The sequence below is a fragment of the Micropterus dolomieu genome, linkage group LG10 (assembly GCF_021292245.1).
Source record: "Micropterus dolomieu isolate WLL.071019.BEF.003 ecotype Adirondacks linkage group LG10, ASM2129224v1, whole genome shotgun sequence".
In the NCBI taxonomy this organism is placed as follows: Eukaryota; Metazoa; Chordata; class Actinopteri; order Centrarchiformes; family Centrarchidae; genus Micropterus; species Micropterus dolomieu.
The window spans coordinates 24,513,215-24,532,961 of record NC_060159.1 but is presented as its reverse complement, the minus strand read 5'-3'; the positions used below and the strand labels follow the sequence as shown (position 1 = coordinate 24,532,961).

Here is a 19,747-nt window from a genome sequence, read left to right as displayed (position 1 = left end):
TGGTTTCAATCAGCTGCTCAGTTCAGTGCAACGGGACAACGGCTCAGCTGACCTTGGATCAGAGGACGACCTGACTGTTCCCTGCCGCAGGTAGAGACAACGGGCATGGAGGTCACATGACATGTCTACGTTTAGAGTCAAGGTTTCGATCCAAAGATTGCTGATTCAAACTCTGGGATGATGAAAAATACAAACTTTGATCGCCTTTATCATTAACTGTGTAAGAGCTGTACCAAATAAAGTAACTTTATGAAAATACACCTGAAAACAAATGTAGAGAAACAACTGAAATATCCCAAATAAACTCCTGCTGTCTGTACTTCTTCACATACAGGAAATGGCGAAACAAAACATAGTCACAGTTAAATAAACACACTTTTTTCACACTGTTAATTTCTTTCTGCTGTACAAGATACATCTGTAGATTGACATGGCCATGAATCAACTCAGTCCCAATAGCGTTGTGAAGTGGGAGGAGCTGAAAGTCCTTTTCATTTTCCCCATAGCCAATGACAGATGGCGCACAGTTTGAGCACTTCTACGGCTTGAGAAGTTAACTACGATTCCCAATGTACCTGTAGGGAAGAATCATCCAATCAAAACGCATTAAAGTATGTCACATGCACTGCTAATGGCAGGAGCTTATGCTGTTAAGAAAACTGATTTTATCTGATCAGTTCACTTTGGATTACTGGATCAGTTTTGGATGAATTCAGCAGCAATGTTTTCAAATGTTCTGAACTTGCTACAACTCTGATTTGCACCTCTGACTCACATCTTATCCATAGCAATGAGGGCCAAGTCTTACAGGTATTGTAGTATCTAGAGCCATCCCCAACACCAAAATGATAGACAAAAGCTCATATTTCATAAACAAAGGTGAAATACTGGTGGTTAAAGAAAGAAACTATATGCTTGATGCATTACCCGGGAGAAGCCTGTGTTTCTATGTAACAGTAAGCGTCTCATTTGGAGAAACATTTGAAATGAGTTGGAAAAACCTTTGTGGAACCAGTGTTCCCTCGCAGTACAAGTCTATATGCTTAGCTGATTGTTGAATCCTTATTAAACAGACCATGATTAGGACGACACTCCAATTTTTATTGAATCTATCAGTGCACAGATGGTTGGGGCAGACACAAACCCGGGTGCCAGACCTTTGAATCTCTGCCCATATCTTCATTCAAACAAGTCTGGCCTTGTGCTCACTGACAGCCGTGTGACTTTGTTTCTAAGCTTTGAAGACCATCTGATAATAACTAAGATAAAATCACAATAAGCATTTTAATTTAAGATCCTTTGATTGAAGAGTTGAAAGGTTTTGGCAGTCTGTGATGTCGGCTTCATCTCTGTAACGCTTTGAGAATCTGATTACTTTGTTGTTTTGTGCAATCAGGCGTCCACTCTGTCACCTGTGTTCATTTTCTCCTTCGTTTGCTTCCTTGCTCGCTTGTTCATTTGTTAATTATTCATCTGATCTCGTCGAGTCTATTTAATTATTTACTTACTCAATCTCTCACTCATAAAGTAGTTTATAGGTGATTTCTAAGTTTTTATCAGTTTAAAGTGTCGATCAGCTTTGGCATTTTCTTTGGAGCTTCTTCTGCTGTAAGTTGTTATTAGTGAACTCTGCATGCTGCTTTGAGAACAGAAACCCAGCAGCTCCAAACTGCAATAAAACTCCTTCTCAACTTCTGTCTGTGTGTGTGTGTGTGTGTGTGTGTGTGTGTGTGTGTTTACTGCAGTGTTTTACTTGTAATTATCAACAGCTCAGCAGGGGAGACTGATGGTTCTTTTGTGTGCAAGTTTTGGATTGTGAGTGTGTTTGTGTGTGCGTTCTTGCGCGTGTGTGTGCATGAAGAGGATGTTGGAGGGCTTCAGCATGTAGCTACATCCAGCTGTTTGCAAGATCATCAACAGTAACCCTGCACTGCAAGTTCAGACGAGCAGAATGTATGTCTGTTTCATAGATAGATAGATAGATAGATAGATAGATAGATAGATAGATAGATAGATAGATAGATAGATAGATAGATAGATAGATAATTTTATTTGTCAAAATGTGTTGCCACACCAGGCCAGTAAACGGGTTAGGCAGGTATTTGGGACTCGGCTATTAATTGAAGTTTTACGGTATATATATTTTAAATTTTAAATTTTGACACAAAACAAGATAACCTCTTAAGTGGCCAATGAAAATAATATAGAAGGGTTTCTTTTAAATGATATGCAACATGACGTTGCTCATTTTAACAGCAACTCAAATGTTCTTCATCCAGCTAGTTGACATGAATGCTCCTGAGAAGTTACAGTTTACCACAACAGCATAGTGGAGCAACAAAAGGCTGAGGACTATAGATAATGACGTAAGGCAATTTCTTCCATTGCTGACTATTAATTAAAAAATGACAAATGAAAAAAAAACATAACACTATAACAAATCTTTTGATTTTAGAGAGTTACAACAGCTTTGCGATTTATAAAACCATTAACTTTGGGGGCACTTTATATTAAGGGGGTTAAGTAATCAATAAAAGCTTTAAAGACAAAAAATGTTCTTGATAAAAATGTATTCCGCACTATTTTTCCACAGAACCCACATAATGTTTGACCCAGATTACATGTACACATCCCATGATAGCACCCCTTATTGTCTTGTACTTGAACTGAAGTACTGAAAATGCTCTTCGTTGTTTGTCCGGAAGGGATGCAATTTCAATTTATTCAACAGACAACAGCTGTTGAATGAATAGGGGATACACCAGTCTGATCCACATCGGCATCAGTACATTAATGTTGTCATAAAAAATAGTTGTTCTTGCTCCCACTCCACTATTAAATATAAACTAATTTACAGTTTTCCAGTCACATTTTCACACCTGAGATGTACTTCTCAGTTTTGACTGTCAATCCCTCTGTCTCTCCTTTTCTCCCTCTCTTTTTCTATTCATCTCTTTTCTTTCCTAACACACACACACAGAACACACACCTGCAGGGATCAGGCAGTATTGACTGTTCCCTGGCTCCAGCCCAATTTAAATATGACCTGAAGCAGAGACGAAAGAAGATGGAGGAGAGAGGAAAAGAAGGACATGAGATGGAGGAGGGAGGACAGAGAAGAGTAAAGAGAGGAAAAACACCAGAAAAAGAGAGAGAATGAAGGAGGAGAGGAAGGACGAGAGAATCGGATCAGTGCTGCTCAATACAAGAGTCACACATACAAACACAGCACACATACACAGAAAGCAGAAAGAAACAAGAAGAAATAAATGAAACAGCAATCTTTCTTGTGAGGAGTGGCAGTGAGAGGATGGTTGACAGGCACTTACACCAGCCAATCAATGAAGACAGATCAATATGCGACTCGGCCAATCGATGGCTGCTTCAACCTCATGTATACTGCCACTACACAACCCCAACTGAACTAATGACAAGGTAAATGCTACATGCATTTCACACTAAAATGTGAAATAAGTGCAGTGTGATAATAGTTATTATATTTCACAGCATGTAATTGAATTCATTTATTCTTAATATTGATACGTTACACAGGTCTACAGGCTGCGAGGAGGAATTATTATGCATAACCTAAAAAGTTATGCATAATAATTTCTGAATTCCAAAATGTTAGAATTGTATCCAATTGGTTTAGTGTGTGTGTCGAGTCACATCAACTCTGATCTCTTCCCAGAGAAAAAATCCTGTCAGGTCAGCTGCCTTTTTATTTTGCTCAGTCTGCCTCTCTGTCCCTGCCTTCAGCCATCTCACTTCCCCCAGGTCCAACACGCAGATCTGAGGGACTTCCCAGACGTGCCATTTTCCACTTGTCCACCAAATGCCCTCAGATTTTCCCACCAGTCCTGGTCACCTGACTCCCATGTCCACCTGCTCACCATTTCCACATCATCCCCACCTGTTGATACACTTGCCTCTGATTAACTCATCAGTCCTTCTGTATTTATAAGCAGCTCACCAGCCGTTTCCCAGTTTGCCATGTTGTCTATGTTGTGCATTTGCATTCCAGCCAACCTTTTCCTGTTTTCCTGTTCCCGTTTTTCTGCCTGATATACGCTACCCTCAGTTTGACCTGCTTTGCCTGCTCTGGCCTTGTTTGCTTGTCTGGACTGCCTTCACAAGCTTGACTGTAAGCCTATTCATTTCAGCACTGGTTTATAGAGATTTGAGAAAATAATACAAATAAATTTATTATGAATTGAAAATGGGCCCTGCGATGGACTGGCGACCTGGCCAGGGTGTACCCCGCCTTTCGCCCATTGTCAGCTGGGATAGGCTCTAGCCCCCTGCGACCCTGTACGCCGGATAAGCGGTTGACGATGGATGGATGGATGAACTGAAAATGATGCACATTTTTTTATCTCATCCCAATTTGCATGGAAATACATTTAAGTAATGGTGTTATAGTTCATGAAAGGCTACATGGCTAGACTTGTGTGAAGGAATGATGACTATTAATCCAAACTACAAATTACATTGGCTTTAACCTGAATATTGAACTAAAGGTGCAAGCAACTTTAAAGCAAGCAAAACCTAGCTTGGAGAAAAGGCGGAGTACAGTACTCTAAGGGTTGTAGCGATCGAGGAGCTAAATCTAACCACACTCAAACTTCACAGCTGGCTGTGATCTGTTGTTCTTGTACCCAAACCCAACTGTGCTGAAGCATTGTGCAGTATTGATTGTGACCTGCTGTACTTAATAGGGGGTGACAGAGCAAGCAAGACTTTTAGCCTTGATGTAGTTACTCGTTAATTACTTAGTTTGGATCTCCGCAATTACAATAGACAGACGAATGGTGCAAATGCTTCCATACAGTGAACAAGGGATCACTGAATGAGTATAAAAACCATGGGACTCTTATGCTATAGCCTTCACAGTCATCAAATATCAACCAAATTTAACAGCTATGGTAGATTTTAAGCATTAAACTCTTAATTTCCAGCATTCTGGAGACATTTTCTGCACCAATTTAAGGAGGTACTTCTTTATATGAATGGCAGCACAAAATTCAGCAGGTGACAATTCAAAATATAACAATAAAATGGAATATAATGCATTGATCAGTAGCTTTTTTGTTGTAACTTTCTTGGACAATGCACGTTTGTTTCTTCTGTATTCAAATTGCATTGCATGTTTCTTATTGTGCAAGTAAATCTTTCTCAAAGCATTTTCATTCAGCCTACAAGAAGACCGGGGGTCTCTATCTGTACCGATTCCAGCAACATCCATGAACCCAGTAGCCGATTTAAACATTGCAGAAAAATGTTTTCTCACACACTGCTCTCAACATTGGAGTACACATGAATAAAAACATTACTCACTAGCCTACTTAATTCTGCTCTCCTTGCCTTCACTTCTAATATTTCCACACAAGCAAGGAACATACACCTCTGCTGCAAACACAGCAGCTTTCCCTACTTCTTTCTTTTTCCCTCTCCCTGTATTTGTTGGCCCTGTTGACTTTCTAAATCAGCAGTGGGCTGTTTTATAAAGTGGCCGAAATGACACAGCACTCGTGATTTTCACCCGCGATACCGTTTTCACCCGCGGGTGCGCGGAGGAGGCCAATCAAATCCGAAACCAACATTGCACTCATTTGCACCTGCGCCAAAGTGTTCACTGTTAGGCAACCTGGTCCGTGCTTGTGAAATATTCACCGTCTGAGTCTTATAATGTAATGGAGGATCATTTTTCTCAGTGCTTCTCTGCAAAATGCTTAAATGGGTTGCCAAATATTTTGTTTTTGTATTTTCAAGTAAAGCTGATGTGTGGGAAGCACTGATATTAATATCAATCTGACCAGCCCACCCCAAAACAAATCGTCCGGCCCCTCTGGCATATGCAAGAATTGCCAGGTGGCCAATCCGCCCCTGTGTTTATCCCTTCGGTCTGGACACTTGCAGAATCATGCATCATGGTGACTGTGAGTTCATGTTGGTTTAAGCCAATCTGTACATTGAAATGGACACTTTAGGTACAATAGCTGAGAGCTGGGATGACCATTGACACAAAAATAACATAGTCTAGATACTCTAGATCAGAGGTTTCAAACCATTTTGGCTTGTGCTCACCTAAAAAAAAGAAACAGTGTCTATTGTGACCCCTTGTCCCATTGGTTGTGACCAGTTTAACCAAAAATATGAAACAAAATTTATTTATACTTACCTATTACGTTAATAATCTTGCAACCCTTAAGATTTATGCTGCAATTCCTGGGGATATTACATACCCCCAGGTTGAAAACTGCTGCTCTAGATCTGCTTCATATAATAAAAAAACTCTCATCAGTATCTACCTTCTGTTGGATTGTGATGAAATTTGGACTTTACTTTTGCACTGAACCCTCTATTTTCTAACCTGCTTTGTCTACTTCGAGAAATAACCAAACAACTCGAGCCCACCAGTGCAAAACACAACACCAATAGCTGTGTGTTAATGTGTTTCAGGATGAACTGTTTCTTTAAGTTTCACTATCCATGCCTGAAATATATGAGGGCTTAAAAACTCTGTCTTTAATCTGCCTCCGCCCCTTCCTCTCCATCTCGCCTTCAGGACTGAAGTGGATTTAAGAGGTGAAATCAATGAGACATCAGAGCTTCACTCGGATCTTGAGGACAATATGTGCCTCATGTTTCAAACGTGTGTTTTCTCATAATGTAATTCCCGTAATTCTCTGCACACACCAACAAAGCACAGAATACAAAAGAAAAGTATGAATTTACTGACTAAGGGGTGGTGACGGCGCAGTGGATAAGACAGATGCCTTTGGTGTGAGAGACCCGGGTTCAACTCCCCTCTAAGACCATCCACCATTGTGTCCCCGAGCAAGACACTAAATGAATAAATGTAAATGAATTTGGAAGAACCACTGCGGAGAAGACAGAAAAAAATGACATAATCCAAAAAGCATTGAGGCGAAATAAGAGCCAAACAAATCTAATCAGGTATCAGAGCAGATACAGTTGTAACGCCTTCTGCTCTGTGATTGTTGCGACATGCAGTCGTCTCAGAGCCAGAGCAGAATGGTTAGCTGAGGCGCTAGCTACGGTAAAGCCGCTTAGCATCACTGTCACTCTGTGCTGTTGTAGAGCACCAGGGTGCTTCACAGCTCAGGTTCCACATCAGCAGATTACCCACAATACACCAAGGGGATTTCCTCGTCTCACAGAGAGCTTTCTGCTGTGGTTTGTGCAGTTTGTTAAATTCAGTGTAAACAGTGGTAGACGTGGCAGGAGTCATCGTGTGTTTTCTGACAAAGAAACTTCTTGGACTGGTGAGGTGTTAGATTCAGTCTTAATAGAGTCCTGTGATCAAAGGTATTTAATCAATACTTTACATAAAAAGGTTGAATTAAGGTCTCTCAATATTCAAGCATCTGTACCTTGTTCAAAGTTTCAGACAGATTTAAGGGAATGTTTCAAAATTTGTCCAGTGTTATTCGTTTTAATATGAATTTTCACTACTTTTATACTATAGTGTCTATATAGTGTATAGCATATACTATACTTTTATATTTTGTATTTTTTTTTTTTTACAGTAAACCTGTCATAGTAAACCAGGTGTGCAGATTTGCATATTAATGATAAATGTCACTGAAATAATTTTCACAAGAAATAATTACATTTTGGAACACACTCATTACAGCTTATAAATAATCAAGTAATATAGCCTGAAAAGTGAATCAAAAAATCATTACTTAGTTCAAAATTGCGAGGGGTTTTGAATTAGCCAGGTCTCAGACCTCTAAATCGTTGCCTGCATACTGGACTTTTCAGCAAATCAAAAAGGCCTGGTATTGTACCTATTGACCGCTCTTTCCACTATTGTAAAAACACAGAGCCAATCAAAGCTTGGAAGGTGGGATAAAGAATGGATATATTATCTTTTTGTTCTACACATAGATACGTATAAATTGCCACAAAAAAGGCGACAAGGATGAATGGGATAGAGTTGTATGCTGAAATAGTCTGTGAAGGTTCTCGATCATTCAGGTCATAGTTATCCAAGGATGGTTAAATCAAGGGCAGCTGGACTTGGCTGAAGATATTCAAAGACACTTTCCCTTTCATCCAAGAGGATTCCTCAGTTCTGACTGACTGGCAGGGAATCCCAGCTTTAACCCTGTATATTGGGAAACAAAACAACCTCTACACAAATGCATGGCCTAACACAGAAAGGCCAACATCTCATGTCAAGAATGAGTACTTTACTTATTTCTGAAGGATAAAGAACACTTTTTGAGGACAACCATGTACATATTTTATACAGGGAGGACAGATGGTTTGAAAGAGGAGTGAAAGAGGCCATTTCTACCCGAGTGGAGAGCCCGTCTCTCAACAGGGAAGGACATTTGCAAGACCACTTATATGAACCATACTTACAATGAAATGTCATTTCATCCCATCCTAGTAAACTGAACAATACACTTCCCTTTGGCCTTGTAAGAATATCACTGACCCTAACGACAACAGCCAGGACCACTAACGAACCAAGCAGTATCGATCATCTTGACAATAACCCAATTAAATATCTGGGATTCCCTGCCAGTCAGAACTGAAAAAGCCTCTTAGATGAGAGGCAAAACATCTTTGAGTATCTTCAATCAAGTCCAGGTGCCCTTGATTTTAACCTTGTAAATCTCTTTTGGTAAAAGTAAAGAAGCTGCTTAACACTGATATATGGTCATGACATGTTGTTGAAACAGGTTGTTACAATCAGACTGAACTGTTGCCCTGTTTCACCTTCATTTTTGGTAGTCATCTTGAGCCTACCTCAAGCCCCTTCTATGTCATTTTCAGTTCAACATAGAAATGGTTAGTGGTGGTGTTTGCAGGGAATGCAGATGTTCATGTCAGTTGAAAAAACATGTTGATTTAGGAGTTGCTATTACCAGTATAGCTATGTCAGTCCCATCCACACTTGTTGGCATTTTTCTGTCACTAGTTTTCTGGCTGTAGCACAAGATGAATATATTACTATCCTAATGCTACCAACAAAGCTCTGATTGTCTAAGTTATTTTTCCAAACAAAGAAACAGTTGTCAAGGAGCACACCATCTGACATATTTAAATCAGTGAAACTGGTTGTAACCTAGACATCTAAAAAACACCTTCACTTTTCAACTTAATTTTAGCCTCTCTGATCTAAACGTCTAGACATATGTTGACTTGAAACGCACCAAATCAGTGTTTGCTGGGAGGAAATGAATAAAGTAATGCGGTGACTGATTTCGAAAGTTTTGGGAGGTCAAATGTGTTTTCAAATCCAAGCCTTTTTGCAGAACATCGGTTCACAGCAAATCAGAGCCTCAAGGGTGTTTAATGTTTCCTCCATCTGCTTTTGATACCAGACTCTGTGATCATTCATCACTGGAGCAGGTAATCAAATAAACTAGCTTGACGTGAGGGAATAAAAATCCTTCAGTGTCAGAGTTCAGAGGGTTTTTTTCTTTGTGTTTTTTCTTGGGCTTGTGATCTGAGAAGGATTGGGAGCGCCAGCGTAGGAGGCACCAAAGCTAATACAGTGATTAATGTTGAGCTGCATGTTGAGATTCATGGAAACATGACTAAGAGGTTGACTGAGTGTGAAAGACACAGACTCCAGTGTACACACACACACACACATACACATTCACAATTTGCAGACACAAACACACAAAGACATGAACCGGGTTACTGAATGACTGCGTGATGTAGTTACTGATAAGTGTTCAAGGCTCACTGGATCACAATGCAATGAAATAATTAGTAACCACCTCAGTGGACTGTAGATCCCCCCCTACAGCACAGGCCTGTCTCTGGTTGCTGATAGTTACAAGGACGATACCTCTGTTTTGGAGCAGTGACAACAAACCACTAGAGCATTAATACATCTCCCACCTGGCAAAACAAAGAAAATGACAAATGTGTGAAGGGTGCTGTGTTGTTCAGCTGTGATTCAGAGGAGAGAGAATTGATAATTTTATACCCTTTTTAACGTGAACGCTTCAACGTGGTGACATTCACTCATGACAAGTGGATACCTTTGTGCTATACATAAATTAGCACTAACTTTTATAACTGTGTTTTTGCAGTCATACTATTTTCTTTTATTCAAATTTCAGTTTATCCCAGATAAAAAAAATATACTTTTAATTAGCCCTAGTGGTACCAAAGTACAGAAGTTTGATGAAAAACACTTAAAAATGCTATAAAAAAAACAAAGAAATAACTTCAAGTAATGCACAGTGAAATCTTTCCTTTTCCATGAAATCCCTTTTCTTACTCTGCATTGTTTAAAACAGTTTAGCTACCATTTATCTTACATTGTACTTCAAATTTCTTCTCTTTTTTTCCCTTTGTCTTGCATCAGAACGGGTTTTCTTACGCAGTTCCTGTTGCCATATCAACCCACTGTGTAGTACTGTAGGACATGTCTCCTCTCTGTACTGTATCGGCCCATTGTCTTCATGCTTGGATCTAATCCCTGCAGTGGAGCGGCTGTTGGGTTTAGAGACCGTCTGTCTGACGGAGAGCAGACGGAGGGAGGTTCCCTGTTCACTGAGATAATAGCAGAGCATTGGAGTGGAGTGGTTTATACACACACACACACACAATGACACACACACATAGCCTCTCAAGCTCTGCATGTGGCAATTATCTCTCTTCTCAGCAGCTTGTGGCATCTCCCCCATTTCCTCTCCTCTCCTCCAACTTTCCTTGTCTCCTATTCCTGATCTCCTCTTGACTTTTCTTCCTCCTCCCCCCTATCTCTCCATCTTTCCCTAAGCCGTGTATTGCGCTCCTCCCTGCACCTCCTCTTCCTTCAAACTTGAGATAGCGACAGAGCACTCCTCCCATTCACAATAACGACCTGAACAATCTGCCTCCCTCCCCAAAAAATATAAAACACTGCTTTAAAAGAAAATGCTCTCCACACCTCACTGGTCTCCCTTCCCACCACTGTGTTTTGATGCAGTGACTTTGTAACACACACACATACAGCAAAATACAACGGATCGCCTGAGTGAGCAAACACTTTGAAGATAAATGTCAAAATCAGACACCCGAAAAAGTAAAACTGTACAAAAACATGTCAGCACTTTGCAACCTGGAGTTTGTGTTTATTTACAGACTTGCTTTTGACCTTGTAGGTTACTGGAGCCACACATTTTCTATTTGGGTGAAAAACTATTTTGGTCCAAATTTCTACTTAACAGAGAAACAACAATAATTTGACACCAACACACACGGAAAAGTTAATGTTGCTCATAAGATGCAAACTAATCAAAATATTTAGCAGCTTTGCATGCTGATAAAGAAGTCAGGGGATTCCCATTTACCATAAAACTTTGATTAATTGACCCTGTCTATATTTGGGACAGGCCTATAATTCCTCTCGCACAAAACTGAAATAGGCCACTAACAGTTTATTTATTTCAAAGAGAATATTACTAAATTTACTGTATTAAAAATGATCAATATCATATCATACAATATCAAAGGCACATCATTCATTTGATCTAGCTCAAACAAACGGCTTATGTGCTTCTATTTTGCAGGCAGCAATGTAACACAAACAACAACAGGGTGCAGGATGAGAGAAGTGTGGCAGAAATTAGCAGACAGTTAGTTTTCTTGCAGCTAGCACTTAGTGGCTTGGCTTCAGCAATCAGGTGTCTGTGCAATATGATCTAAAAGTTCATTAGAACTTCTCAAGAAATGCTATTATTAGCAAAGTAGACCAATTGTGCAATTAAAAGTGACAGCTGTGATTGATTGCCTAATTTTGTGTGCAACAAGCTAACCTATATAACCTATATATTTGAATTAGATTCCTGTTGGAAAGAAAGCTTGATCATGAAGAAAATGAATGTTACCTGTCGATCTTTCTACATATTTCTTCTTTATACCTGCATTACTACGCTTTTATGTAGTGAGTGCTGTAACCACTCGGCTACCAAGGCCGTAATACAGGACCCTCCTAGATATTCTGTCCAGTCTAAAATTGGGTAACATCACACTACTCATGCCTCTATAGAATATTAATATGTAAAATGTGTCCACATTCCCAAAGACAGTATGATACCTGCATTGAATGCATCCCTGTGGTAGCCATCCATAGTATCCATAGTCTCTTAATGTCCAGGATTAAGTATCTTTTATTTTACTATTTTTCCAGATTTCTTCCAGCCTGTAGGCTATAAGGACACCAACAGTGCATCTTCAGGTCAAAAACCTGCTTCTCTAATCTTTAGGTTATCGTTGCCCCACTGGGAAAATAACAGACCTGGAGCCTCTTCTCTAAACCTGCTGTGCTTTCTCTACTGGAGATTTCCTTTAGAGTGGTAATCTTCCAGGTTCTCTTGTTTTTGTGTCTTTATGTTCATTTTTCAAGGCTCATTACTGATGTGTTTCTGCACTCCATTACCCAGAGATCACCTGTCAATGCCAACCAAACACTGTCATTCCTTGTTTTTTCCATGTTTGAGTTTCTCTTATCTCAGCACTATGAGCACTGTTGCTGCTAATGCAAACTAAATGGTTTATAATGTGTTTATTCCAAACAAACTTGAAATGTTTACAAGAACCTTAGCTGGCCACTGACACAAATGTCTCAACAGCAATATATTAGCTGGTGACAAATGGGTGATATCTTAGGAGTAGGAAAATTTGGTAAAAATAAGATTACATTTTTCCTATAGGATAATAATGAGGCAAGTGAAGGTAATGATTTCAAGCTCTATTACTATCCTGCTATTACCAATATTATCATTGGGTAATGTCTTATTGTGATATTTACAGGTTCTGTGAATACAACGGGTGTTGGTGTCATAACCTCCCTGCCATGACACCTGCCTTAGTGACATTTTGTCCTGCTGGTCACGCACCAGCCCTACTAGTCTACCTTATTTTAGTAACATTGCTTGTTGTGAGAATTTGCTCACCTGCCTTACTAACTGGATTTCTCTGTCTTCAGGACCTCACCACCAGACCTCATGCTTTGAACACAGGATTATCCAGCTCACTCTGCCTGAAACACCAGCTTCACCCACCTGCCAGCAAAACCCCGCCAGCACACCTTGGACCCTGAAACCAAGCCTATTCCAGTCCTGCTCACCTGCCACAGAATCTGCCTCATTCGCATTATTATTAGTACAAATAAAAACCTAATTATTCTTCTTTTGGGTTACAAGTCTGAAGCTGACAGTTGGGAAGTTACGGAAAAAGACAAACAGATACAAATCTGCAGTTAGTGACACAAATTAAGGCAAAAGCATGTCTGCTTGAGTTGAATATTAAAAATACTGCTCAGCTTACTCTTTGCAAGATGGGAATCTATTGTTGCATTTAATACAATGCATACAGTCAAACATATTTTTATCATAAAATATTATGCCATTTCTAGGGTATAGAACCTCAGTATCTTTGAGAGCTGCATGAAATATGTCTATAGTTATATAGTTATATCTATCTTTCAAGTGCAGAAAGTTGGGATCAAATGCTTGGTCAGATTCTTATGTACAATTCTTTTTTAATCAGATATTTTCTCACTTAAATCAGAATATTGTTAGATTGGATTCCTCAGTATGACGTATCAAAAAAGGCATTGCTTTGGTATCTGTAACAAAAATCCGTAATTGGCACTATTATTAAAAACAGTCAGCCTTAGGCACAAAAAGAAGGTCAGTAAAAAACTTGGCATTGGCTGGGAATCTAACTGCAGTCATCAGAGCTAATGGTAAACGCTCAACCACTACATGATATTTTTCAACTGCTCCGTTTCCATGTCTTATCAAATCTCTTCCGACAAGTCCTTTAACATTTGCTTCCCCTCACTTTTTGTGCTCTTTCTACAAATTACTGCCACGCCACCTTTAATTCCCACCAAATGCCCCGCTTTTTGGAACAAAGCCGAAGTGTAGGAAGCACCTCAGTGAGTCTGCAGTAGAAGAGAAGGTGTTTCTAAGAATACAAAACCTCAGCGGCTTCAGTCGAGGATTTCACTGCAGTTTTTTCTCATCCTAACAGAGTAAGGGGTGCTATCATTTCCCCTGCCAAGTGCTCCTGAGATCTACAGCTATACAGTAACTGAGTTAACAGATACTCACATAACAGCAACCCCCACCCCCCGTCCACACAGACACACACAGACACACACACACACACACTCACTCTTCACTGCTGTCCTATACGAGATAAATGAGCACTATCAGCCCCCTACCTCCCTGCTAACAGATTAATGTGTAAGCGTATCCCTGGTTTCCCGCCTCCTACACACACTTCTCACTTTCAAACACACACACACACACACACACACACTTACACACTCCTCAGCTGCCTTATGTCAGCCCGACAGCAAATCTCCCTCCTCCGGAAACACAGCAGATGATGCAGGAGATCGACACAACGGCATAGAAATGTGGACATGTCGAAAGACTCACACAAACACACACACACACACACAAATGACACACAAAGTGTCAGAAGCAGCAGACAAGCTATGATTTGAGTCAGACATCATACATCCCATCATCTGCGGGATACATCTTCAAAACATCGTACACATCCACACACACACACACACACACACACACAGAGTGATGTATGTGCCAGTTATGCTAACAGATTTTAGCTTCCTACGCCAGTCGTGAAGCCATAACCCGCTGTGCTCACCACCACCAGCCGCAGCAGCAGCCACCATCCGGGGTTTAGTCATGTTCACCGTAACTGCCAGAACAAAACAGCCACCCAATTAACGCCCACATGCAGCTTCCTATTAGATCGCTGGGTCACCATGAGCTGCCTGATAACCTTTAATCACACAGAGAACATCGGCTGAAAGCGACGCCATCACAACAGGGAAAATGGATGTTCCAGCTGGACTTGTTTGTCTTTAGCATTAATGTATCCTTTCAGTACGTTTGCAGTTTCTTAAAATATTCATAATAAACATCCCTCAGCAGATGTAAAAAAAATAGTTGACACATTGTCAGACGCATCCAGGTCACTGCAGACAAAAAAAACAATGCCAATGACACCAAGTATGGTTGTTTTAAGAAATAAACCGACTAAAAGCATAAATCATATCAGATGGGGGTCCAAGCTCTAATTTGTATCACTTTAGGGGTCCATGATGTGAAAAGGTTTGAGAACCACTAGAGAGTAATTTCCGGCAGCAGGACGGTGGGGGATTAATTCAAAATGTGCAATGGCTATTTTCATGTTGACATCATCCAGTGCAACACTGTGGCTCACTGAAGTGTTTTTAATAGCTTTAAATAAACAAAACTTGTTAGTAGGAACAAAATATTATTGATTTTCATGTCCCTTACCCCTTACCTTTCATGTCCCGCAACCCTGTACGCAGGATAAGCGGTTGACGATGGATGGATGGATCTCCCTTACTTTAACTACCTTGGGGTCAATCATTAAAAACATGGATGGAGAAAAAATGTTAAACTTCACACAACTTGCACCATGTGTTGACCACCACTATGTCTGGGTTAAATTTCAGTTGAAATATGTATCCATTCAAGCACTGCACATCTAGAATAGAAGTAGTAAAAAAAATAAAATGCCTTAGGCATGAATATTTTATTTAGTGAAGACATAAATAGATACATTTAAGTAAGTTTTACAAGCAGATGCAGATTATATATGTGATTTTGTCATAAAATGTTGAAAACAGTTTATTCCCTAATAGAATATTAGGTTTAAGAGACTAAATAACAGATTAATACATTCAATAACATAAAATGAACAATCCTTTGTTAACATGCATAAACTTAAATTAGATCATTAATCAGATCAAAACAGGAAATACATCTGATGTAATCCAGTGAAAAACTGCTTTATGCTGATATTCATGCAGTATTTTTGTATCTCACCACACTTACATGTCAAAAATGATGAAAGTCACGATATTAAAAGTGTAAGAAATATCAATGAACTTAAGTGCCTTGATTTCTGAGAGCATCATGGAAACAGCAGTTCAGGAAGATAGGTGGGTGAGTGTGTGTGTGTGTGTGTGTGATCCCGGTAGCCCGGCTACACAGGACCTCGTCAGGCTTTCCACAAGTGCCTGGAAGTTTTTATCTCCTGAAATGTATAAGAAGGCAGCTGCAGTCAAAGCGGCAAGCTCCTTATCTTCCTGCAGAGCGTCTTTCCAACAGATGAGGACGGCACTCCACTAAGAGGATTTCTATTTTGGTGTTTAATTTAATTTCTTAGCGGACAAACGGATTGTAATTTGCTGTTTTTTCTATGAAAACGTGTTTGGTTCCATAATCTAAATTTGTTTTAGTACAGATAGGGGATTAATTACGAGCTTAGAGAGCCGCTGTTGTGTTACTGTTTTGACTCTTTGTGTGTGTATACATACCTGTTATACTGAGAGCTGATCTAAAGTGTCCAGGGCTTGAATCTCACAGAGGCCATGACTGCCATGGTAGCCGTGCCCCCTTAGTTTGGCCTTAGGCCCCTCAAAAAATGATATGCTCCACAGCCACAGTGACCTTGATGCCCCGCCCACATTTTGCCGTTTCTCCTCTACGTCTTTCTTGTCAGTACGGGTTTTAGACACAAGTGTCTTATGTTAAGATTCTTAATTCTTACTGGACAGCTTCAAGTGAAATGCTGCGCACACACTCAATAGTGGGTTCAATTTTGAGTCTGGTATCAAACACGGGAAAACTGGGCTATATATGACAATAGTTTGACACAAGTCTGGCACAGGCCAACCGGGAGATTTCCAAACTAACTTACCCTGATGTGTCAAGGCCGCAAAGCGGCGACTGAGAGAACTTCTGAGAAGAAAAGGTCGACTGAGCTGAGGTAAGAAAGTTTCATAAATTAGCAAACGAATAAGACAAGAAAGCCATAAGCCATGTTTCCATCTAATTGTCATGCTAATTTTAAGCAGGCTTTTGAAATGTCGCAAAAATTAAAAAAAAATATGTAAATGCAAAATAGGTGCGTTTCCATCAACTTGTTTGGAGCAAATAAACCAGGCTACGGCAGGCGTAGTTAGGTCAGTAGCTGACGTTACATGGCTGAAATAAACAAGACGTATGGGTTCCAAACCAGGAAACAAAATCAGTCGCATGGACCTGAGGGCCACTGATCTTAGAAAAATGGAGAGAGGTCCTCAGGAATATTTTTCAAGCAGGGAAGTTGCTATCAGCCATGTCTTACATGTCATTACAAGTTCGCCTTTTAAGCGTTTTTCAACAAAGGCAAAAATCACCTCATGCAAGTGTAAAAACTTTTATGCAAAATTAAGGATTTTTTTTCTAATTTTACCGTTTCCATCACCCTACTTGCGATACTTCAAAAGGAGCATATAAAAACGTTGATGGGAACAATAGTGGCTATAGTCTTGCCATCAGGTGCCCCGGGTCGCTTTGTGGGCCGCTTGAGCAGCCCATCATACAAAAAGAGAAATATGCCGTCGGCCCACTTTGACAATGAAACAGCCCACATCCTCCTCCTCAAGACCCTCAATACCAATTTAACTGAACAAATCTGAAGACAACAGCGATAAGACAAGCAAGGTTTGGCTGGGGATTAAGCTGTATCAGGTGCCTTTTTGTTTCAAATCTGTGCGCTCATCGATGTGTCTTTTCATGAACCGACCAATCACAGCCCACAGGGTGGGACATTAAAAAAAGTTTGACATGCTACTGTAATGTACCAACACCAAAGGAACATAAAATGATGAAATTCCAGGTCTGATAGTGTGATATGTGTATTTTAATCTGTTTGTTAATGCCTGCAGGCTACTGGAGTTTGGGTTGTATGTGTATTGATAAGCTTCATTTCTATGCAGTGCACACTTGACAGATTCATATTTCACACTGTAGAGTGAGTGTCTAATAAACATATTCCTCCTGAGGTTTCTCAGGTTGTACAGCTAGTTCACCACACAGCATACATATTTTCCCAAACCCATCTGAAATGTTACACACTGATTCAAACAAAAGACATAAGCAAAAAGAGTTTGTGGGAGAGTGTGTGTACCTGTAGTGTCTTGTGTCTCTCAGGGCACGGTTGCTGGGGATGCGTTCGCTCTCTCTCTGGTTGAAGGCGTACAGGGTGTACGGGTCGTCACCGGGCTTCCAGCGCCGAGCGTTCAGGTAACTTCTCTCATCAAAATCCTCCAACATGTCCTCCCACTCTGCATCTGAGATCTGTCAATCAGTCAGTCAAATAATAAACAGTGAGACAAATAGGGCTACAACTAATAATCATTTTTAGTTCAATTAGTTCAAGTGAACAATTTTTTTGGTTAATGGTTTAGTCTACAAAATGTCTGAAAATATAAAAAAATAACCATAACAATTTCCCAGAGTTCACATGCATCACCGCGTTACGCCACTCTTCTCTTTCTAAACGTTCCAGAAAAGCAGCTATTTTATCATATTTACTCCTCAAATCTGCACATCCTGTCACTGCACAATGACTACATCTCCTGTCTGTATGACGTGTCCAGTGACTGCTTCATGCTTCGAATGTCTGGACACAACATGATGCCACCACAGTGTGTAGCACGTAACTGTCTAACAAAGGCTGTCTTATAAATATCAGTCAGTGTGAGAACAATCTGTCAATTAGTAAGAGATCACTGTGTACTCGAGATGATCTGTGTTTTATCCACCAAACCAAATGAAATATCTCAGAGAACAGAGTGTGTTTCTTGGTTTCAAGCAACCAGGATCAGGTTTTTAACTTGTGATTATCCACCAAAGATTTGTGTGTGTGTGTGTGTGTGTGTGTGTGTGTGTGTGTGTGTGTGTGTGTGTGTGTGCGTGTGCGTGTGTGTGTCTGTCTCTATCTGTGGGTTCATCTTTTAGGAGAGCTTTTAGAGGTAATTTTACTAAAAGAAGATTCAGAGGGATTTTTAACTTTCTGCTCTTTGGTATTTAAGAAGATGAACGTCTGACTTCAGTTTTTCGTCCTCTTTGTTCTCTCCTTGTTTCGTGACTAAATGCTGCACTTTGTCTCTTAACAGACTGTAATGACCTGATCTGTGCTTTGCTGGAGGCTTTGAGTTAGTTTGTGCTTTAAATTCCGAATGTCTTATTTTCTGATCGTTTAAATTTGACCTAAATATCACTCACTGTCAATTAATCATTTGATCAGATGTCCAATTTAATAAGTAGGCCTAGGTGGAGATTATGCAACAACAGCTATAAAAACATCAGACTCAAGTACTCCTCAACATACTAGTGGTTCTGCCAATTTTAGCTTATTAATGACAAACTAAATATACTTTTCTATAGTGATGAGCATTTTTCAGAGCTCAAGATCGTTTACAAACCTGTAGTTTGGTTTATTTGATACATGTCACCTTTTAGTTTGGGTCTGTTTGTTGTGAAAAGAATATTGAGAATCATGTCTTGCACTTGTTTTTCAGCAACTCACTCTCAGAGTGTCCTTGAACACATCAATATGGGAAGACTCTTCAGCTGCAGAATACCACACAACAAAAGCTTAACTTTGACATTAAAGTAAATGAAACTAAGCCTACGTTCAGACTGCAAGCCTTAATACTCAAATCAGATTTTTTTTTAAATGCAGCTCATACCAGACTCCGGTGTGAACTGTCCACGGCCTGAAAGTGAACCAAATGTGCAGAAGAATAACACAACGTCACACGCCGTTGTACGGAAGTAAACAGAGCCACAGAGGTTAGCGCCGGCTAGCTCCTACTTGCTAACCCTCCCAATTTTTGCAGGAGACTCCTGTTTTT

General features: G+C 40.0%; 1 protein-coding gene across 3 annotated transcripts in view; it reads right to left on the bottom strand.

Moving 5' to 3' along the window:
* The window catches only part of galnt14 (UDP-N-acetyl-alpha-D-galactosamine:polypeptide N-acetylgalactosaminyltransferase 14 (GalNAc-T14)), a 175,656-nt gene that overhangs the window by 114,780 nt on the left and 41,129 nt on the right, over positions 1-19,747 (bottom strand). For all 3 annotated transcript variants that reach the window (XM_046061570.1, XM_046061571.1, XM_046061569.1), the window contains one exon: positions 18,016-18,185. In XM_046061570.1, the coding sequence (XP_045917526.1) occupies positions 18,016-18,161 (146 nt within the window). In that variant the 5' untranslated portion in view covers positions 18,162-18,185. The remainder of the gene's footprint in view (positions 1-18,015; positions 18,186-19,747) is intronic.